General features: G+C 35.9%; 1 protein-coding gene across 2 annotated transcripts in view; it reads right to left on the bottom strand.

Moving 5' to 3' along the window:
- Nucleotides 1-24656, bottom strand: part of LOC133643486 (protein kinase C delta type-like) — an 88607-nt gene that overhangs the window by 10093 nt on the left and 53858 nt on the right. For both annotated transcript variants that reach the window (XM_062038099.1, XM_062038100.1), the window contains exons 7-13: nucleotides 23318-23403; nucleotides 20808-20940; nucleotides 20641-20741; nucleotides 17853-17949; nucleotides 14004-14137; nucleotides 10359-10532; nucleotides 10195-10286 (exon numbers count right to left, since the gene is read on the bottom strand). In XM_062038099.1, coding sequence (XP_061894083.1) covers nucleotides 10195-10286; nucleotides 10359-10532; nucleotides 14004-14137; nucleotides 17853-17949; nucleotides 20641-20741; nucleotides 20808-20940; nucleotides 23318-23403 — 817 coding nt within the window. The remainder of the gene's footprint in view (nucleotides 1-10194; nucleotides 10287-10358; nucleotides 10533-14003; nucleotides 14138-17852; nucleotides 17950-20640; nucleotides 20742-20807; nucleotides 20941-23317; nucleotides 23404-24656) is intronic.

Raw genomic sequence — 24656 nt, 5'->3', positions numbered from 1 at the left:
TGTGTCAGTTAGTCCCATGTTGATGTCATCAAACTTCTTTCTTGCTTGGAAGATACACACACAATTGTAACTGTTATTTCTTCCTGCAAATAATAAATATGTACAACGTGTTTGGATGTATTCATTTATGTAAAATTGTCATTAAATGTAATATTGCCTGACAAAAAGTGATACGACGTACGTAATATTTGGATATTTACACATCGCATATTTACACACGCGCATCTGACTAGAATACCCTTATGTGCATTACATATATCAACATCAACTACCTACTGTACTGTTTACTTGTTGAAATACCCTTTTTAGAGCAAATATCTACCCACATAATTTATATGTGTATATATAATATATATATATGTGTATGTATGTATATGCATATATATATATATATATATATATATATATATATATATATATATATACAGTATATACACGCACACACACACATATACATGTATACTGTATAGGAAGAAACACACATAAATATATACAGTATACATATATAATGGATTAGATTTATATAGCGCTTTTCTAGACACTCAAAGCGCTTCACAGAGAAGTGAGAACCCATCATTCATTTTTACAACTCATTCATTCATCATTCATTCTCCGGTGTGAGCGGCACCGGGGGCAAGGGTGAAGTGTCCTGCCCAAGGACACAACGGCAGCGATTTTTTTTTGGATGGTAAGAGGCGGGGAGCGAACCTGCAACCCTCAGGTTTCTGGCAAGGCCGCTCTACCCACTACGCCATGCCGCCCCAAACACACACAAACACTAAATTTGACAAACAAAATAACTACTATTTTTAAGAACAAGTTACAGTAATATAATATATATATATACACTACCGTTCAAAAGTTTGGGGTCACCCAAACAATTTTGTGGAATAGCCTTCATTTCTAAGAACAAGAATAGACTGTCGAGTTTCAGATGAAAGTTCTCTTTTTCTGGCCATTTTGAGCATTTAATTGACCCCACAAATGTGATGCTCCAGAAACTCAATCTGCTCAAAGGAAGGTCAGTTTTGTAGCTTCTGTAACGAGCTAAAGTGTTTTCAGATGTGTGAACATGATTGCACAAGGGTTTTCTAATCATCAATTAGCCTTCTGAGCCAATGAGCAAACACATTGTACCATTAGAACACTGGAGTGATAGTTGCTGGAAATGGGCCTCTATACACCTATGTAGATATTGCACCAAAAACCAGACATTTGCAGCTAGAATAGTCATTTACCACTTTAGCAATGTATAGAGTGTATTTCTTTAAAGTTAAGACTAGTTGAAAGTTATCTTCATTGAAAAGTACAGTGCTTTTCCTTCAAAAATAAGGACATTTCCATGTGACCCCAAACTTTTAAACAGTAGAGTATATATATACATGCTTATACATAATATGTATATATTTATATATATATATATATATATATATATATATATATATATATATATATATATATATATATATATATATATATATATATATATATATATATATATATATATATATATATATATATATATATATATGTATGTGTATCTATATATATATATATATATATATATATATATATATATATATATATATATATATATATATATATATATATATATATATATATATAGATAGATACACATACATACCGGTACATACATACACATATATATATATTATATATACACATATAAATTATGTGGGTAGATATTTGTTCTAAAAAGGGTATTTCAACAAGTAAACAGTACAGTAGGTAGTTGATGTTGATATATGTAATGCACATAAGGGTATTCTAGTCAGATGCGCGTGTGTAAATATGCGATGTGTAAATATCCAAATATTACGTACGTCGTATCACTTTTTGTCAGGCAATATTACATTTAATGACAATTTTACATAAATGAATACATCCAAACACGTTGTACATATTTATTATTTGCAGGAAGAAATAACAGTTACAATTGTGTGTGTATCTTCCAAGCAAGAAAGAAGTTTGATCACATCAACATGGGACTAACTGACACACTCCGCTTCACTGCAGGTCCGCAAGCCACGCCCACCCCCCACAGCCACAGAAGAGGAAAACTGTCCTTTCCCGGGCATGATAACGTCTTAAATAATGTCAAACACGTAGCGTTACAATAACCAGGAAGATAAAGTGTTTGTCTCACACCTACTAATCAAGCATTCACATTTTGCCACAACACACATGGGGGAAAGTCCTATCTGGAAATACAGCCATATTAACTCCTAAACTGCCATTTTAACACACACTAAACCATCAGCACGCATCCAATGCTTTCTCGTGGCCACGAGAAAGTTTCTCGTGGCCACGAGAAAGTTTCTCGTGCGCACGAGAAAGTTTCTCGTGGCCACGAGAAAGTTTCTCGTGGCCACGAGAAACTTTTTATAAAAAAAAAAAAAAAAAAAAAAAAAAATTTTTTTTTTTTTTTTTTTTTATAAAAAGTTTCTCGTGGCCACGAGAAAGTATCTCGTGGCCACGAGATACTTTCTCGTGGCCACGAGATACTTTCTCGTGGCCACGAGATACATGTCTAAAAAAAAATAAATTCCCATGTCCCTTTAGGGGCTCCGTAATATATATATATATATATAAAATATGTTAAATCAATTTAATCTTTATTATCATCTCAAAAAGGGGCATTTTAAGTTGATACATTTTTTTATTTGCACAATAATTATTTCTTTGTTTACATGTTAAAAAACTGTTAAAGTTCATCGTTATTATAATCCCCAAAAATGCATTTTAAATTGATAATTATTGTATGTGCACAAAGAGAACTATTTATTTGTTTACATGTAGTTTTATTTCCAAATACTTCACATAAGAACACTAGAAGACATTAAAATATGAATGCTACATTGCTGTGTTTCACATCTTTTTTATCAAGCAAAAATGCTTTTCTCTGGTGAGGAGTCTTGGCTGTTAAAATGATTCCTTGGTTCGTCTGTATTAGGCCCCTGCACAAGATGTAACTGACTTACTTTCTTTAAAGGAAGCAGCGTTCTGCATAAAGCGTACTTTAAAAACAGCCTGAGTGTAAATCTGTCTGCCGTTTATGCAAAAGCGAGAGTAAATCATTGGAAATGGGCCACTGAGTGTGATGTTATCGTTTGGTTCCAACAGGGTCTTTGTAGACGAAGAGGTCATTTGAGGCTTGGCGAGCACTTCAGTTGCTGCCTAAGGATAACCTATTGCATAACCAAACGCAGCACATCCATTCCACTTGTTTAAATATTCACACACATCTGATCTAATGGACAGCAGATGCAAGCGTAATACTTCCTTTAAATGTGACCTGATGAGAAAACCTCTCGTATTTGTAAAACAGATCTTCCAGCAATCATTTTCCTGCCATAATAAGAAGAAAGCAAGTTACTTCCATGACATGTTGGTCTTAGATTATTATTATTATCATTATTATTATTATTATTATTACCTGTGGTTCTTCTTAAAGAGGAATTGCACTTTTTTCGAAACATTTTGTGTATCATTCACAATCCTAATATAACACAAAAACACATGTTTTTCTTTTTTGATGCAACCTACACTACCGTTCAAAAGTTTGGGGTCACATTAAAATGTCCTTATTTTTCAATGAAGATAACTTTAAACTAGTCTTAACTTTAAAGAAATACACTCTATACCAGGGGTCACCAACCTTTTTGAAAGCAAGAGCTACTTCTTGGGTACTGATTAATGCGAAGGGCTACCAGTTTGATACACACTTAAATAAATTGCCAGAAATAGCCAATTTGCTCAATTTACCTTTAACTCTATGTTATTATTAATAATTAATGATATTTACACTTAATTGAACGGTTTAAAAGAGGAGAAAACACGAAAAAAAATGACAATTAAATTTTGAAATAGTTTATCTTCCATTTCGACTCTATAAAATTCAAAATTCAACCGAAAAAAAGAAGAGAAAAACTAGCTAACTCGAATCTTTTTGAAAAAATAAAAAAAATTATTTATGGAACATCATTACTAATTTTTCCTGATTAAGATTAATTTTAGAATTTTGATGACATGTTTTAAATAGGTTAAAATCCAATCTGCACTTTGTTAGAATATATAACAAATTGGACCAAGCTATATTTCTAACAAAGACAAATCATTATTTCTTCTAGATTTTCCTGAACAATTTTTTTTAAAAGAAATTCAAAAGACTTTGAAATAAGATTTAAATTTGATTCTACAGATTTTCTAGATTTGACAGAATATTTTTATTTTATCTTAATCGTAATAAGTTTGAAGAAATATTTCACAAATATTCTTCGTCGAAAAACCAGAAGCTAAAATGAAGAATTAAATTAAAATGTATTTATTATTCTTTACAATAAAAATAATAAATTTACTTGAACATTGATTTAAATTGTCAGGAAAGAAGAGGAAAGAAATTAAAAGGTAAAAAGGTATATGTGTTTAAAAATACTAAAATAATTTTAAGGTTGGATTTTTTCTCTAAAATTGTCTTTCTGAAAGTTATAAGAAGCAAAGTAAAAAAATTAATGAATTTATTTAAACAAGTGAAGACCAAGTCTTTAAAATATTTTCTTGGATTTTCAAATTCTATTTGAGTTTTGTCTCTCTTAGAATTAAAAATGTCGGGCAAAGTGAGACCAGCTTGCTAGTAAATAAATACAATTTAAAAAATAGAGGCAGCTCACTGGTAAGTGCTGCTATTTGAGCTATTTTTAGAACAGGCCAGCGGGCTACTCATCTGGTCCTTACGGGCTACCTGAGCTATTTTTAGAACAGGCCAGCGGGCTACTCATCTGGTCCTTACGGGCTACCTGGTGCCCGCGGGCACCGCGTTGGTGACCCCTGCTCTATACATTGCTAATGTGGTAAATGATTATTCTAGCTGCAAATGTCTGGTTTTTGGTGCAATATCTACATAGGTGTATAGAGGCCCATTTCCAGCAACTATCACTCCAGTGTTCTAATGGTACAATGTGTTTGCTCATTGGCTCAGAAGGCTAATTGATGATTAGAAAACCCTTGTGCAATCATGTTCACACATCTGAAAACAGTTTAGCTCGTTACAGAAGCTACAAAACTGACCTTCCTTTGAGCAGATTGAGTTTCTGGAGCATCACATTTGTGGGGTCAATTAAACGCTCAAAATGGCCAGAAAAAGACAACTTTCATCTGAAACTCGACAGTCTATTCTTGTTCTTAGAAATGAAGGCTATTCCACAAAATTGTTGGGTGACCCCAAACTTTTGAACGGTAGTCTAAGTCGTAAAATACGGCAAGTACGGGGTGGATAATAATGCAACTAATGGGAGAACACTAGGGGTGTAACGGTACGTGTTGAACCGTTTCGGTACGGGGGTTTCGGTTCGGTTCGGGGGTGTACCGAACGAGTTTCCACACGGACATATTAAGTAGCGTACCGCACGTTGTGTAAACAATGCACACCGAGGCACAACACACTGTAAAAGCCAGAGCCTCGTTAAGATTTCCCGTTTGGGAACACTTTGGCTGCGCGATACAACAATGGAGGACGGAGGTTTGCCGACATTGTTCAGCGGCTGCTTCTGACAACACGTCAAACATGCTAACCCATTTGAAGCGTCACCACCGCATTCAAGCAGCCTCTCCTCGGCGAGTCAGGCAGGGCTAAAGCAATAACAAATGTTTTTATAGCAACAGATTTAAGACCATATTTCATTAAAAACTAGATTTTGACCCACTTCTATGGTGGAAGAACAATAAGCCAATAAGGGGGGGGGGGAAGAAAAGTTAATCTGAAGCTGAGTTGACTTGAAACTGTTTAATGTTACACTTTTTATATGTAGAAGAAAAATGTTGTCATTTTATTTAATCTGAGCAACAACTTGAGGCAGTTTAATGTTGATTAACGTGGACCCCGACTTAAACAAGTTGAAAAACTTATTGGGGTGTTGCCATTTAGTGGTCAATTGTACGGAATATGTACTGTACTGTGCAATCTACTCATAAAAGTCTCAATCAATCAATCAAAAAAAGCACTTTATATGTAGAAAAGTTTTGTTAAGAAACCATTCTGAGCCTTATCTTGATTAGTTTTTATTTTCTATATGTTCACCACATTAACCCTGGCAATGGACCCCGTGTGTATATACCTGTATATGTTATGCCATTGTTTACAAATTTGGTAAATAAATAACCAAAAAATGTATATTTTGTTGTTTTCTTACTGTACCGAAAATGAACCGAACCGTGACCTCTAAATCGAGGTACGTACCGAACCGAACACCCCTAGAGAAAACTATTTTGCCCTCTAAAGAAATGTCCAAAAAGCCCCAGCAATACTCCATTTGCATGTTGTGGCCTGAATATTAACCAAGTATTAGTGATATTGTTATTATAAGCGCTAACGCCGAGGAGCTACTTTTAGCGGCGCTGTGATCAAAGAGAGCTATTTAGTTTATGCTGCTATATTTACATACTGTGAGCTGCTGCATCGCCTCTGAGTTGGTGAAAGTTAATTGTAGATTATAAATCATGCCTCTCACCTGGATAGTAGAAGGTTGTAGACATAACCAACGTTGTCTCAATTTACAAATACAACTATTTTGCAAGGTTGTAAAGGACATGCATGTATAATCAACGTTGTATCAATGTCTTGTGCTTACTGGGATATTAAGGGTGTAACGGTACACAAAAATGTCGGTTCGGTACATACCTCGGTTTAGAGGTCACGGTTCGGTTCATTTTCGGTACAGTAAGAAAACAACAAAATATAAATTTTTTGGTTATTTATTTACCAAATTTGCAAAATCTTCCACCAAAAATATTTTTCTTAGTGGAATATTTGATGTGAAGTAATGGGAACCTTGGATAGGTCAATAATTCATAATAACATTGATTTTGATTCAATATTATGTTTTGAGCAATGACAGTTTGAAAGAAAAAAAAAACAGCTTTGTTTTATTAGTCAACATTGCAACTTTTTCTAAATTACATTTAACCTTTAAGCGTTTTTATTTCACTTTTGTTATGTTTTTGTTGATTTTAATAGTATTTTTAGAATGTGCCGTGGGCTTTTAAAACATTAGCTGTGGGCCGCAAATGGCCTCCGGGGCACACTTTTGACACCCCTGCTATAGATAATAAAACATTAAATGTTATAAATCTATGGATAAAAAGCAGAGCCTGGCGACGCATGCACGTTTATCATAACTCTCTCTCTCTCTCTCTCTGTCTCTGCCCCTCCCTCACCAATGCTGCTTTGCGCACAATTTGTTTTGTTTTTAACCCCTTCTTAACCCTGAACTTACATTGAAAATACACGCCACCCTAACTCAAAATGCCGGACATTTGAGGCATTTAAGAAACTCCGCCCTGACAGCTCCGCAAAAGAGGACATGTCCGGTGAAAAGAGGACGTATGGTCAGTCTATCCTAGCCCGTTAGCTGCTAGCATGCCGTGTGTTGTGCCTCGGTGTGCATTGTTTACACAATGTGCGTTACGCTACTCAGTGTTTCCCACACATTCATTTATTTGTGGCGGCCCGCCACGAAAGAATTACGTCCGCCACAAATTAAAAAAATAAATAAATAAAAAATAAAACATTTTTTTATTTTTGTTTTGTTTTTTGTCCTGTCCAGCTTCTCAGGCAAATCATATAGTTGATGTAGATGCCCATATAGGCTGTTCACATTTACTTTACAAAAGAGAAGTGTAGGATACTTCTCTTGTTGCCTTATTTGTATTTGACCACTACTGTTTTCTGTTTATTTGTTACTGACTGTGGCAGGACACCTCTGCCTCTGTTTCACTTTATGTTGCTGGTAAATAATATGGTTGTAGTAGTAGGCTAAAGTTAAATTATTTAGTATGCACTAATTAAAGGGGCAGAGCTTTAAGACACATTTTAGCTTTTATATTTTATAAGATATATTTTTTGCAAGAACCACAATTAATAAATATATTTCAGTGAATAACTTATTGTTCAAATCTGTATATAAATATGTACATAAAGTGTTGTAATTATATTGTAAAATGGATGGATGGATGGACGTTTAAAACAAAACTGTTATTATTAATTAGTAAGTATACTTTTTTTGAGCCTTTTTTAGAGAAAATCATATCATTGTAGTAAACTATGCAAATTACTTGATGATGTCATGGTGACCACGCCCATAGCCACGCCCCCACCGCCACAGGTATCTTGGCAGTTTATGGGAAACACTGCTACTTAATATGTCCGTGTGGTAACTCGTTCGGTACACCTCCGAACCAGAATATATATATATGTATATGTGTATATACTGTATGTATATATATATGTATATGTGTATATATCCATCCATCCATCTTCAACCGCTTATCCGGAATCGGGTCGCGGGGACAACAGCTCCAGCAAAGACCCCCAGACTTCCCTCTCCAGAGCAACATTTGCGACTTCCTCCTGGGGAATCCCGAAGCGTTCCCAGGCCAGAGAGGAGATGTAATCCCCCCATCTGGTCCTTGGTCTGCCGCGGGGCCTCCTCCCAGTGGGACGTGCAACGAGGACCTCCCTAGGGAGACGCTCGTGATGTGTATATATGTATATATATATGTATATGTGTATATAGTGTATGTATATATATATGTATATATATATGTATATGTGTATATATGTATATATATATGTATATGTGTATATATGTATGTACTGTATGTATATATATATATGTATATGTGTATATATGTATATGTGTATATATGTGTCTATATGTGTGTGTATATATATATATATATATATTTATATATATATATATATATATATATATATATTTATATATATATATATATATATATATATATATATATATATATGTATTCATACATATATATTCCTCGCGCACTAATTGACTTAAAGAGTGCACTTGCTGCATGTCACGTTATCGATGGTAAAATGCATTTTTAGACAATATGATTTGCCTGAGTGGCTAGGAGACGGTAGAAAAAATACTAGTAAGCACAAATGTCAACAACAACAAAAAATACAAAAAAAATAAAATGTTATTATTTTATTTTTTTGAACTTGGGACTTCCCGCGGGCCGGATTTTGGACGCTGGGGGGCCGTATCCGGCCCGCGGGCCGTAGTTTGGGGACCCCTGTTATAAATCATGCCGCTCACCTGGATAGTAGAAGGTTGTAGACATAACTAACGTTGTCTCAATTTACAAATACAACTATTTTGCAAGGTTTTAAAGGACAAGCATGTATAATCAACGTTGTATCAATGTCTTGTGCTTGCTGGATATGCACTTAAGAGTTCCACTTGTGTGTGAATATATTACAATTTCAGCTCTAGTTAAACGCAAGATTTGCAGAAACGTCACTTTTGAAATATTTATTTGCATCAGGTAATGCAGCAGAAAGCTTTGTTTGAATATTATTCATTATTAATAGCAACATTACAGCTTTTTCTCTTGACATCGTGGCTTTTTGCAAAAAAATTTTACCATTTTTGCTGGGCTTTCTTTTTCTATTTTTGGAACAATGTGCTGCAGGCCAATAAAAACTAAGCTAACTAAGCTGACTTTGGCAACCCTGCTTTTGTAGCGCTTTGAGTGGAGAAACCACAGCTTTTATCCACCATTTAAGCTTGTCAGCTTGATGCATAGCGAGCAAACAAGGCTGATTAAAGACAGGAAGGGAGTGTTATTGCAGCTGGAACTAATACATGTGTTTCAATAGTCACTTTTATTGCGCATGTTGACCTGAAATTGGAGTATAAACGCAGGAAATATTGTAAAAAAACCAACATGGCAAGGTTGAAATGTTTTGGAGGGGGAGGAGCTGCCTGGCTACCTGGCAGATGCATCCTACTACAGGCTTCAGAGACTCAACTCCAAACTGAAACAAACGCAAGAAAATGTGTACCTGGATATTCTATAGTTCGAATAAGTATAAAAAAAACGCTGGCAAGTAATTGATAGCTCATTCTGCCTAGACAAGCTCAGTCCTTACAAGGCCATTGAGCACCAGGGAACGCACACCTGCCCAGGTAGAGCCCATCAGGACTCAAAATGTGATATCAAAGCCCAAAGCAAAATCCCATAAAGGGAGGAAGACAAAGAACAAATATTGGCTAATTTTTGCTTGTGTCTGCCTTCCATCACACTTGATTCAATGTGTGTGTGTGTGTGCCGAGTAAAGAAGAAGGAGACAGGCTTTTGCTTTCTTACATGGATCTGGCGACATCAAAGCGTCCTTTTTCCTGAATATGAAACATTAGGTCTCCTCCGTTCAAATACTCCATGACAAAGAAGAGATGTTCCTGCAGTGGATGACGAGGAGCATCGTTAAGAGTTCTCACTGCCGGCAGTAAGGAAATTAAAGCTGGCTTTACCTTGGTCTGGAAAGTTGAGTACAGGTGTGTGAGGAAGGGATTATCCCAGGCCAGAGCTAAGACCCTCTTCTCCACCATGGTGCACTCCACATCGTCGTCCATCAGCACCACGTCCTTCTTCAGAGCTTTCACTGCAAAGTACTCTTCGCGACCTTTCAGCTCCGCCAAGAGAACCTGAAACAGAAATCACCTTTTTGCTACAGTGTCTAATATATATATATATAATATATATAGTATAATATATATATATATATATATATATATATATATATATATATATATATATATATATATATATAGTATATATACAAACATGTATATATATATATATACATATATACATACGTGTATATATATCTATATATACACACACACATATATATATATGCATACAAATATATATAAAAATACCATTATTTATTGCTGTTCAACCTCCATCACTCAGGCTTTTGAGTTTTTACAAGCTGCTTTTGATGTCATCCAGGCTCGCTTATTTGATCTTAAATTGGTTTTAAATACAGATAAAAGCAAGTTAATGGTTTTCTCTCATTCAAGGGTGCTACTGGAAAATATTCCAAATATTGTAACATCAAATGGAAACCCTATAGAGCAGGTCTTAAATTACAAGTACTTGGGTTTTACTCTTGATCAGGAGCTTTCATTTAAAGTCCATATTAACAACTTGGTCTCTAAGCTTAGGGTAAAGCTTGGTTTCTTTTTTAGAAATAAAAACTGCTTCTCTCTTAAAGTCAGAAAGAAATTGGTGACAGTAACTATCTTGCCTGTAATTGATTATGGAGACGTGCTTTATTTTAGTGCTTCATCTAAATGCCTCCAGTCCTTGGACACTGTTTTTCATTCAGCACTAAGATTTGTTACTGGCTGTCGTAGTCTCACCCACCATTGTCAACTGTATATGAAGTCAGACTTATCTTCATTGAGTGCACGCAGATACACACATTGGCTGACTATCATTTATAAGGCTCTTTTAGGTTTAATACCTCCATACTTGTGTACTCTGTTACAAAGAAAAAGCAGCTCTTACGCATTACGTTCTAACAATTTGTATGTTTTAACTGTTCCTCATGTACGGACTGAATTTGGCAAAAGAGCTTTTGGCATTGCTGCCCCTATGGCATGGAATGAATTGCAGACGAAACTGAAACTTACAGAACTACTTCCATTTGGAGCCTTCGTTCTGTCCTGAGGGACAAACAGCGAGAGACGTTTGCACAGTGCCTGTGTTTTTAAAGATGTAAATCTCTGTTGTTTTACACTTCTCTTATGTATTTTAAAATGCATGTCTTAATGTATTTATTTTGAAACTGCTCTGTGACATGTGCTGTTGACCTCTTGGCCAGGTCACCCTTGTGAAAGAGATCTTGATCTCAATGGGTTTTCTTATCTGGTTAAATAAAGGTTCTAAATATATATATATATACATGTATATATATACATATAAATGTATATATATATACGTGTATATATATACATATACATGTATATATACATATATGGGGTGAGTTTTCCTTGCCCTTATGTGGGCTCTGTACCGAGGATGTCGTTGTGGCTTGTGCAGCCCTTTGAGACATTTGTGATTTAGGGCTATATAAATAAACATTGATTGATTGATTGATTGATATATACACACATGTATATATATACATATGTGTATATATACACATATATATGCATTAAAAAAAAAATATATATATATATATACACATGTGTATATATATACATATACATGTATATATACATATATACACACATGTATATATATACATATATACATACGTATATATACCTATATATACACACACACACATTTATATACACATATACAGTATATATACACAGTATATATATATACATATACATGAAGAGCACTCCCAGGTGCTATATATATATATATATATATATATATATTAGGGCTGCAACAACTAATCGATTAAAAAAATAGTTGCCGATTAATTTAGTCATCGATTCGTTGGATCTATGCTATGCGCATTCGCAGAGGCAATTAATTTTTTTTATATAAGCCTTTATTTATAAACTGCAACATGTATAAACAGCTGAGAAACAATAATCAAAATAAGTATGGTGCCAGTATGCTGTTTTTTTTCAATAAAATACTGGAAAGGATAGAAATGTGGTTTGTCTCTTTTATCCGATTATTAATCGATTAATCGAAGTAATAATCGACAGATTACTCGATTATCAAATTAATCGTTAGTTGCAGCCCTAATATATATATATATATATATATATATTTTTTTTTTTTTAAATATATTTTTTAAGAACATTGGATGCCAGTTCTATGATTAATAAATGTCTATATCACTTAAAAAAACTGTTTTGTTTAATAAAATGTAATAAAGTCAAATACAAATACGGCAACAAGCGAAGTAACCCACAATTATATTTTATAATAAGTAAATATTTACAGCAGATACGGGAATCTACATCAATAATATGATTTGCCTGAGTGGCTGGACAGAACAGATTTAAAAAATAAAAAAAATAAAATAAATAAATAAATAAATAAATCCGTTAAGAATCGTTACAAAAAAGAACAGAGATTCATTGATGTGTAGTGTTATTTCTATGTTGGAAAATACTCAATCAGTGTAGCATAAACATATTAAACTGTGGGCTTTCTAACAATTAGGAATGTTTGTGTCGTGTTTGTCCTCCTACAGAAACCATATTACAACAAAAAATGTATTTTTCACCCCATTTCTTTTCCATTTCCATACATTTTGGAAAAAGCTCCATGGAGCCACCAGAGCGCCACTCAAGAGCCGCATGTGGCTCTAGAGCCGCGGGTTGCTGACCCCCGCCCTATAGTATACCGAAAAAAAGATTTGTCGAGTGATAGCAAGGATTATCCGTCGGGAGTTCCCAGTCATCATTTTACACAACAAATCAGATGAAAACTTGGACAAGCATGGAGGTCTACAACTTCTTGGTGTGCGGCTTGGTCAAAGACATTGGTATCAACACTCTCCTGGATGAATATGCATCGAGCAAAGTTGCATTTCATGATTTTACCTCGCGTCTTGCGTCCATGTGAACAAGCCAACACCCGTGACTGCATACCCATTTACCAAACTCAGAATTACTGAATCATCACCATATTTCATTTTTCTCCTGTTGTAATATGGTACTCTGACACATTGGTGTACAAAATAAACAAGAGAGGAGACGTAGCAGTACCTTTCCTGACAAAGTATCACTGACTCTGACTTTCTAGGTTCTGTTTGTTGAAACATAAAATACAAATAATATCAAGATAGTAAGTAAAGGGAAATACTAAACGTCAAAAGTATGTCAAAACAAACCTTTAACAAAATGATCACTGCAAACTTGTGCGTTCTTCGACTCTGCTCCATTGCACTGGAGCGTGTGCCACTTTTGTCATTGTCTTTCGTAAAATCTTGCATTTTTCCCGCCATTCTTGATTACCTCTCAAGGAACTCTGAAGAAACGTTTATCCTTTTCACGATTTGAACGGCCGAAAACAACGTAAACATAGGGGCATTTTTCTTCGAGAACGTGCATATTTAATGAGCCGGACGTGACGTCATTAAAATCCAGGCAATTGATAAACCCTGGATGGAGTTGGACACGGTGGCTGCTTACCTTGCCAAAGCTGCCTTTTCCTAGGACCTTTTGGAAGACAAAGTTGTCCACGTTGACGTGTGTCAGATGGGTGAGACGGGTCTGAGGCTGCGAGCTGGAGCCATCCCATATTCTACCATAGTGACTTAGTGAATCTGACAAAGGAACAACAGTTATTTATCACATTCACCGCTATAGTCCCAGTGTTGGCGCTAGGAATTTTCAGTCATTATCGGGTCATAAAAATGGGGTACATTTTTGGGGTCCCACTTTTTTGTAACCGTTTTGAAAACAAATGATGATATGCATTATCCTGTTTAGAGATGTTCGATAATATCGGCCGATAAATGCTTTAAAATGTAATATCGGAAATTATCGGTATGGTTTTTTAAATTATCGGTATGGTTTTTTTTTTTGAATCAACATAAAAACCACAAGATACACTTACAATTAGTGCACCAACCCAAAAAACCTCCCTCCCCCATTTACACTCATTCACACAAAAGGGTTGTTTTTTTCTGTTATTAATATTCTGCTTCCTACATTATATATCAATATATATCAATACAGTCTGCAAGGGATACAGTCCGTAAGCACACATGATTGTGCGTGATGCTGGTCCACTAATAATACTAACAGTTAATAGGACTCATTTTCATTCATTACTAGTTTCTATGTAACTGTTTTTATATTGTTTTACTTTCTTTTTTATTCAAGAAAATGTTTCTAATTTATTTATCTTATTTTATTTTATGAATTTTTTTAAAAAGGACCTTATCTTCACCATACCTGGTTGGGTAAATTAGGCATAATAATGTGTTAATTCCACGACTGTATATATCGGTATCGGTAATTAAGAGTTGGACAATATCGGAAAATATCGGATATCGGCAAAAAAAGCCATTATCGGACATCCCTAATCCTGTCATAGCTCACATTCTATATTATGTTTGTCTTAAACGTTACTTAATTCATTAAAAAAAATAATACAAAAGAAAAAAAATGTTTATGCATATGTAAATTTATTCAGTTATTCTTTCCTTCATGGATATAAAGTTTATCACTGCCGGTATTTTTTTCTATATTTTTATTTAATAAGATGTAGGTGAATTTATTGCAGTATAAAAGTGTATAAAGTTTTTTGTTTCGGTAATGAAATGATAATAATGGTGTGCCAGGTCATACATGCACATGATAAATTTAATTGATTATTCTCACCTGTATGTAGGTCATCAGTCATTTAAAATCGGCCACATCTACACTTTCATGGCAAATAATGCCAACAAACTTTGAATTTTGCAAGTTAGTTTCAATGTCATTTAATAGAGTGGCACTCAATGCCTGTAGCATTTCATCTCTGGCTTGGTGATGGCCATAAGCTGTGTTCCCCTTTAAGAACGGCGGTATGTGGGGTGAGTGAGGTGTGTAAGTGAGTGGGCAAGTTAGGAGAGGGAGCGCGAGCATGTTCAGGAGTGTTACTAGCATGGTGGATGTCCACTTGGCTTTGTGGAAAACATAAATAAAGAGTTGTACAAAATTGACGGCCTCGTCATTCCGACCAAAGAGCGGAACTGTAGGGACCCAAATTGGAGGGTGTTTTGTGGTGCCTGGTGAGGCTGGATCTTTGAAAATCAGTGCGCCCGGTCGTAAAGGTGTTCTTTTTCTTAGCCCGTTTACATGGAGTGCAAAACATATTTCCATCTTCATAAGTAATTTGCTGGAAAGTGGCTACGGAAGCCACTTTCCATTGAAGCCTCGCTTCTTGGGTTTATTGCTCGCCATGACCAAAACAATAACACACAGGAGTCCTAATACCGGAAATGAAGTATTTGTGATCGACAAAACTTTAGGCAAATCATAAATTTAAGAAATTGTACCGGAAAGTGCATTACTTTGAAGTCGACCAAAAATGAATAACTAGATGAGGCAATTCCTGAAGAAATTGCGTGTGAATGCTCAAATGCTGAAGTTGAACTGAAATGCTGACAGAATGTAGTATGAATGTAAGGATAGTTAGAATGTTAGAAAGGTTTGAATGTTGAAGAGTTTGAATTTCCAGGAAAAGCAGAATTTGGTTTGGATAGTTGGATGAATTGAATGCGTTGACGTTGGAACGGTTTGAATCGGTTGAAAAATGTGCGAATTGTGGAAGTTTAAAAAATGGACGATTCATTTTAAATGGGGAAAATGTCCCTGAAAACTGGGAATTCCTGGAAATCTGTAATTTTTTTTTAAATTGTTGAAGGAGCGCACACAATTTGGAACAGGCTGAAAATGTTGGCGTTGGAACGGTTTGAATCGGATAAAAAATGTGGGAATTGTGGAACTTTGAAAAATGTCCTATTCATTTCAATGGGAATTTTATGGAAATATGGGAATTTCGGGTAAAGTGGGAATTTTTTGGAAAATGGTAAAAATAAAACTTGAATGGTCTGAATGAGTTGAAATGGTTGGTTTTGGAATTTTTCAAATGGGTCGAGAAATTTAATTGAGAAATGGTATCAAGGACTTCCAGGAATTTCGGGAAAACCGGGAATTTTTCCAGTTCAAAAAATAACTTTGTTTTTTGTTCTGATTAAGAGGAATGTTTGGACGGTGGAACGGTTGAAGTGGGTTGAAAAATGTGGAAGGAGTAGTCGCCAGAAAAAAAAGTTCAAAAAAGAGTTTGAAAAAAGTGAAATCTGGGAATTCCTGGAATTTTTTTTTACTTTGAAAAATTATAGTTTGAATGTCCAGGATAAGTGGGATGTGTTGTAGGTGGAATGGTTTGAATCGGTTGAAAAATGTGGAAATGGTGGAAGTTTGAAAAATGGCCAATTCATTTTGAATGGGAAAATGTCCCTGAAAACTGGGAATTCCTGGAAATCTGGGGTTTTTTTAATTGTTGAAGGAGCGCACACAATTTGGAACAGGCTGAAAATGTTGGCGTTGGAACGGTTTGAATCGGATACAAAATGTGGGAATTGTGGAAATTTGAAAAAATGTCCCATTCATTTCAATAGGAATTTTATGGAAATTTGGGAATTTCGGGTAAAGTGGGAATTTTTTGGGAAATGGTAAAAATAAAACTTGAATGGTCTGAATGAGTTGAAATGGTTGGTTTTGGAATTTTTCAACCGGGTCGAGAAATTTAATTGAGAAATGGTATTAAGGAATTCCAGGAATTTCGGGAAAACCGGGAATTTTTCCGGTTCAAAAAATAACTTTGTTTTTTTGTCCTGATTAAGAGGAATGTTTGGACGGTGGAACGGTTGAAGTGGGTTGAAAAATGTGGAAGGAGTAGTCGACAGAAAAAAAAGTTCAAAAAACGGTTTGAAAAAAAGTGAAATCTGGGAATTCCAGGAATTTTTTTTTACTTGTAAAAATCATAGTTTGAATGTCCAAGATAATTGGAATGTGTTGAAGGTGGAATGGTTTGAATCGGTTGAAAAATGTGGAAATGGTGGAAGTTTGAAAAATGACCAATACATTTTGAATGGGAAAAATGTCCCGGAAAACCTGGAATTCTGGGAAATCTGGGAATTTTTGGAATTTGTCAAGGGAAAGCCCGCCATTCCCGAATAGGTTGAACAGTTGGAAGTTGGAACGGTTTGAATGTGGAAGGTAGAGCGCGCCAAAATCTGGAGAAGAAGAAGGGAAAAAAGCATGTGTGTGAATGCTTTGGAGTATTTACACAATTAATCATTTGACCCGGCAAATATAAACAAAACAAAACACCGGCAGAAAGCCATAATCGATTAAAAAATATTTTTTAAATACGCGTGGACTTCCAAAATTTTCCGTCCTTTTTGATTTCAATGCGTAAAAAGACATAAAAAGTGCGTTAACGCCAACACTGAGTCGTGTTAGGAGACGCAGACACTCGCTGACCGTTGATGTCCAGGTCAGACAGCTTGTTGACCTCGTCGTAGATTCCAATATCGGGCAGATTCGGAAGGTTTGGATCAGAACGGCGAGTGAAGGATTTCTGATGGGGACAAAGAAGAGGTTTTAAAAAAACAACAAATTCTCCTTTATTGTCCGTAAAACAAACACCAGGACAATCCACACACACACACATGCACACACACACAGAAAGTAAACAGTCAGCAGAGTGTGATATCAGCTTAAATGTTTGTGTCAAGACTACCATCTGTTTGGGAGCTACATTTCCTCATTTCTTTTACTAAGAATGAGAAATATGAGTGTCAAAAAAAAAAACAATTCTAATTAATCGCAATTCTTATTTGTAAAGATTGTAAATCGATTAAAAAGATGATTTAATTGTATTTTTTATTTGTATGTTGTTAATCTGCCCTGTCCAGCCACTCAGACAAATCCTATTGATGTAGATCAGGGGGGTCAAACTCATATTCATTGAGGGCCACATTGCAGTAATGGCTGCTTTCAGAGGGCCGCTTTTTTAAAAAATAATTTACATTATGCATGCGGGATTAATCGAAATGCATATGCATTTGATTATTAGATTTTTTTTTAATGTATAACTTGCTTTAAAATCATAAATAAAGGTGACAAGCAGATATTTAAGTATTTGTTTTTATCTGCAAAAATAGTTTTGCAATACAGTATATAATATTATAATTGGCATGTTCAGATAATATTAAAGTTTAAAATATGCATTTTTTTTCTGTCAAAATTGAAAGAACAAATGCAATTAGTAAAAAAAAAATTAAAAAAAATAGGATTTTATTGAACCCCACATAAAATGATGTAGTGGGCCAGGACTGGCCCCCGGGCCTTGAGTTAGACACCTGTGATTTAGATCAGTGGTTCCCAACCACCGGTCCGGGGACCGGTAACGGTCCGTGACACATTTTCTACCGGGCCACAGAGAAACATTAAATAATTTATAAACGACTGCATTTTCTCCGACTTACTTTCGCCTGTCCCACTTGACAAACCAATAAGCTTGTTTAAATACAAACCCCGTTTCCATAGGAGTTGGGAAATTGTGTTAGATGTAAATATAAACTGAATACAATGATTTGCAAATCCTTTTCAACCCATATTCAGTTGAATATGCTACAAAGACAACATATTTCATGTTCAAACTGATAAAAAAATTTTTTTTGCAAATAATCATTAACTTTAGAATTTGATGCCAGCAACACGTGACAAAGAAGTTGGGAAAGGTGGCAATAAATACTGATAAAGTTGAGGAATGCTCATCAAACACTTATTTGGAACATCCCACAGGTGAACAGGCTAATTGGGAACAGGTGGGTGCCATGATTGGGTATAAAAGTAGATTCCATGAAATGCTCAGTCATTCACAAACAAGGATGGGGCGAGGGTCACCACTTTGTCACCAAATGCGTGAGCAAATTGTTGAACAGTTTAAGAAAAACCTTTCTCAAGCAGCTATTGCAAGGAATTTAGGGATTTCACCATCTACGCTCCGTAATATCATCAAAGGGTTCAGAGAATCTGGAGAAATCACTGCACGTAAGCAGCTAAGCTCGTGAACTTCCATCCCTCAGGCTGTACTGCATCAACAAGCGACATCAGTGTGTAAAGGATATCACCACATGGGCTCAGGAACACTTCAGAAACCCACTGTCAGTAACTACAGTTGGTCGCTACATCTGTAAGTGCAAGTTAAAACTCTCCTATGCAAGGCGAAAACCGTTTATCAACAACACCCAGAAACGCCGTCGGCTTCGCTGGGCCTGAGCTCATCTAAGATGGACTGATACAAAGTGGAAAAGTGTTCTGTGGTCTGACGAGTCCACATTTCCAATTGTTTTTGGAAACTGTGGACGTCGTGCCCTCCGGACCAAAGAGGAAAAGAACCATCCGGATTGTTCTAGGCGCAAAGTGTAAAAGCCAGCATGTGTGATGGTATGGGGGTGTATTAGTGCCCAAGACATGGGTAACTTACACATCTGTGAAGGCGCCATTAATGCTGAAAGGTACATACAGCTTTTGGAGCAACATATGTTGCCATCCAAGCAACGTTACCATGGACGCCCCTGCTTATTTCAGCAAGACAATGCCAAGCCGCGTGTTACATCAACGTGGCTTCATAGTAAAAGAGTGCGGGTACTAGACTGGCCTGCCTGTAGTCCAGACCTGTCTCCCACTGAAAATGTGTGGCACCTAAAATAGCACAAGGGAGACCCCCGGACTGTTGAACAACTTAAGCTGTACATCAAGCAAGAATGGGAAAGAATTCCACCTGAGAAGCTTCAAAAATGTGTCTCCTCAGTTCCCAAACCTTTACTGAGTGTTGTTAAAAGGAAAGGCCATGTAACACAGTGGTGAACATGCCCTTTCCCAACTACTTTGGCACGTGTTGCAGCCATGAAATTCTAAGTGAATTATTATTTGCAAAAAAAATAAAGTTTATGATTTTGAACATCAAATATGTTGTCTTTGTAGTGCATTCAACTGAATATGGCTTGAAAAGGATTTGCAAATCATTGTATTCCGTTTATATTTACATCTAACACCATTTCCCAACTCATGTGGAAACAGGGTTTGTATGTATGAATGTATGTATGTATGTATGTATGTATGTATGTATATGTGTGTATGTGTATATGTACACACGCATATAAAACATAGTTGATCCAGGGGTAGATCTTGCTTTGGTTTTTGGTTGATGGGCTGCAAAAGGCTGGTGACCACTGCTGTAGAAGACTTGTGTACATCTCACCTGGCTGACTTGTGTCAGTGCTTCGGCGAGTAGCTTCTGGTTGATGCCACAGAGGTTGGCCACTTTATGCTGACACTTGTGGTGAACGTTCATGGAGCAATCTGCCGACACAGACACAGACAACATTTCAAGGTACATGGCGGCGAGCGGGGGGATGCGGGCTCTACCTTCACATTTCAGTCCTTGCTTGACAAGACCCCACAGCATACTCCCACAGTGGTCGCAGAAAGTGGGACTCATGTAGTTGTGCGCCTTGATGAAGCGGTGCGGCATGTCGATGTTGAAGCGCTCCTTCTGGAACTGCGGAGACAAACGGCGTTCGCCCTTTCCGTCACTGAGCCGTGACGAGGGAATCCGTACGAGGGCTCGGTGACACCTCACAGCTTTGCGCATTTGTCTCATCTTAGCTCCTTTCTCTACTCCCTGTTGGAGCCCAAATCCTTGTTTGGCCTTTATAGAGCCCGCCCTATCTTGCACACTGTGTGAACATTTGTGCTTGATCATTTCCACCCAACTCTTATCTAGGTAAGTCGCTCTTTCTTGATGCTTAATATTGATGACCTACTAGGATGTGGACCCTGACTGCTGCCTGCCTTTGTTCTAAACTGACCAAAATGTCATTATTGACGTGACATCTGGAGACATTGTATTACGTCAGTGTAGACCAGACCTGGGCAAATTAAGCTTTTCAATGTGGCATTCCCAAATAATTTTTTTAGCTGTTTAAGATGGAAAGTGTAGCTGCCATTATGATGTGCAGTCATGTTTTCTTTACAGAATAGTGCTGCTAGGATCCTGATGAGAGTGCGGAAATACGACCACATCACCCCAATTCTCAAATCCCTTCACTGGCTTCCTGTTCCACTCAGGATTGAATACAAAGTCTCCCTGCTAACCCACCAGTGCCTCCATGGAAATGCCCCCCCTCTACCTCAAAGAACTACTCACCCCCAAATCCTCCCCACGACACCTCCGCTCCGGACAGGCTAACCTCCTCCAACCTCAGAGGACAAAGCTACGAACAATGGGAGACCGGGCTTTCTGCTCCCAGTCTGTGGAATGCTCTCCCTGACCACCTGAGGGCACCACAGACTGTGGTTGCTTTTAAAAAAGGCTTAAAAGCCCTTCTTTTTAAAAAAGCCTTTTTTTTTTAGATATGTGCATACTAGCTATATCTATTTGGCTGTTCTAGTTTTTATTTCTATTTATTTCTTTATTATCTTTTTTTATTTTTATTTATTTATTTTTTAATACACTGTAGCACTTTGAGACTGTTTACTCAATATAAAGTGCTTTTTACAAATAAAATCTATTATTATTATTATTACCCTTTACGTTCATATTTCGCTGTGTTTGTTGCATTTTTGTCGTGTTTCGCTTCATTGTAAGATATGTCAATCAAGAGGGGGTGTGAGGTTCATATGTTGTCAATATTCAGTGTTTTATCCTTCATAGTTAATATTGTAAATCACTTATTTTCATGTACATTCTGGGTGTCTCATTCAGTAAAAAAAATTACAATTCCGTTCAGTTTTTTAAGGCGGTCTGTCATAACGTTTTTAGCTTTCAATAACACGTTATTGTGAGGTTTTATATTACCAGTGTTTCCCACACATTCATTTATTTGTGGCGGCCCGCCACGAAAGAATTACATCCGCCACAAATAAAAAATAAAAATTTTTTTTTTTTTTTTTTGGTCCTGTCCAGCTTCTCAGGCAAATCATATAGTTGATTAAATTAAAGTACCAATGATTGTCACACACACACTAGATGTGGTGAAATTTGTCCTCTGCATTTGACCCATCCCCTTGGGGAGCAGTGGGCAGCAGCGGTGCCGCGCCCGGGAATCATTTTGGTGATTTAACCCCCAACTCCAACCCTTGATGCTGAGTGCCAAGCAGGGAGGAAACGGGTTCCATTTTTATAGTCTTTGGTATGACTCGGCTGGGATTTGAACTCCAACCTACCGATCTCAGGGAGGACACTCTAACCACTAGGCCAGTAGATGCCCATATAGGCTGTTCAGATTTACTTTACAAAAGAGAAGTGTAGGATACTTCTCTTGTTGCCTTATTTGTATTTGACCACTACTGTTTTCTGTTTATTTGTTACTGACTGTGGCAGGACACCTCTGCCTCTGTTTCACTTTATGTTGCTGGTAAATAATATGGTTGTAGTAGTAGGCTAAAGTTAAATGATTTAGTATGCACTAATTAAAGGGGCAGAGCTTTAAGAGACATTTTAGCTTCTATATTTTATAAGATATATTTTTTGTAAGAACCACAATTAATAAATATATTTCAGTGAATAACTTATCGTTCAAATCTGTATATAAATATGTACATAAAGTGTTGTAATTATATTGTAAAATGGATGGATGGATGGATGGACGTTTAAAACAAAACTGTTATTATTAATTAGTAAGTATACATTTTTTGAGCCTTTTTAGAGAAAATCATATCATTGTAGTAAATTATGCAAATTACTCGATGATGTCATGGTGACCACGCCCATAGCCATGCCCCCCACCGCCACAGGTATCTTGGCAGTTTATGGGAAACACTGATTACTGTCCCTAAAAATCAGATATACCGGCTCCCAGACACATTTTTTTTTTCAAAATTTGGCCCCTGAGTCAAAATAACTGCCCAGGCCTGGTGTAGATTGTGTTACATACCACAGTGTCCCGACTGTTGGCAGCAGTACCGGTGCATCTGCCGATGATTTTCTCTATGCATTTCTTGTGGATGGCTGCATTGCATTCTGGGGAACAAATCTCAGTCAAAACAATGGGATGACAAAAAGTACACACAAGTACACACTAGGGATGTAACAGTATACCGGTTTTTAAATCCTCACATATAATGCCGTCGCATGTGACGGCATCAAACAAAAAACGTGTGTAGTTTTTTTCTGGCGCTTTTGCATTGACCGGGCTGAAAGTAACCATGTGAGGGAGAGAGTCCCTATGACCTCAGAGGTTCAGCTATCTTTCAGAAAGCAAACATAAGAAGGAGCTTAAAAAGTAGATGTGTTTCTGTCAGGGGGGTCCATCTGTGGAACAGCTTGGATGATTCCTTCAAATGTTCCAGTTCCATTCACACATTTAAAAAACACTTTAAGACCAATGTCTTGAAAAAATATATATCACTCTTGAATCAACACAGTAGTTAATACTATGATCAATGTTAATTCAAAACTAAATGTGGGATATAAATAAAAATGGAAGTATAATTGTTTGTATATAGCAGGGGTCACCAACCTTTTTGAAACCAAGAGCTACTTCTTGGGTACTGATTAATCGAAGGGCTACCAGTTTGATACACACTTAAATAAATTGCCAGAAATAGCCAATTTGCTCAATTTACCTGTAACTCTATGTTATTATTAATAATTAATGATATTTATCTTTGTGGAAACACTGATCATCTTAATGATTTCTCACATTAAATATATATAGAAACAGATAAATATCAATATGCAACACGTTATTTTTATATTTTCTCTTTGCCCGACATTTTTAATTCTAAGAGAGACAAAACTCAAATAGAATTTGAAAATCCAAGAAAATATTTTAAAGACTTGGTCTTCACTTGTTTAAATAAATTCTTTTTTTTTGTTTTACTTTGCTTCTTATAACTTTCAGAAAGACAATTTTAGAGAAAAAATACAACCTTAAAAATGATTTTAGGATTTTTAAACACATATACCTTTTTACCTTTTAAATTCCTTCCTCTTCTTTCCTGACAATTTAAATCAATGTTCAAGTAAATTTATTTTTTTTATTGTAAAGAATAATAAATACATTTTAATTTAATTCTTCATTTTAGCTTCTATTTTTTCGACGAAGAATATTTGTGAAATATTTCTTCAAACTTATTATGATTAAAATTTTAAAAAAATATTCTGGCAAATCTAGAAAATCTGTACAATCAAATTTAAATCTTATTTCAAAGTCTTTTGAATTTATTTTAAAATATTTGTTCTGGAAAATCTAGAAGAAATAATGATCTGTC

The sequence above is a fragment of the Entelurus aequoreus genome, linkage group LG26 (genome assembly GCF_033978785.1).
Source record: "Entelurus aequoreus isolate RoL-2023_Sb linkage group LG26, RoL_Eaeq_v1.1, whole genome shotgun sequence".
Lineage (NCBI taxonomy): Eukaryota > Metazoa > Chordata > Actinopteri > Syngnathiformes > Syngnathidae > Entelurus > Entelurus aequoreus.
The sequence above is the reverse complement of the archived record's forward strand: the minus strand, read 5'-3'. Positions and strand labels throughout refer to the sequence as shown.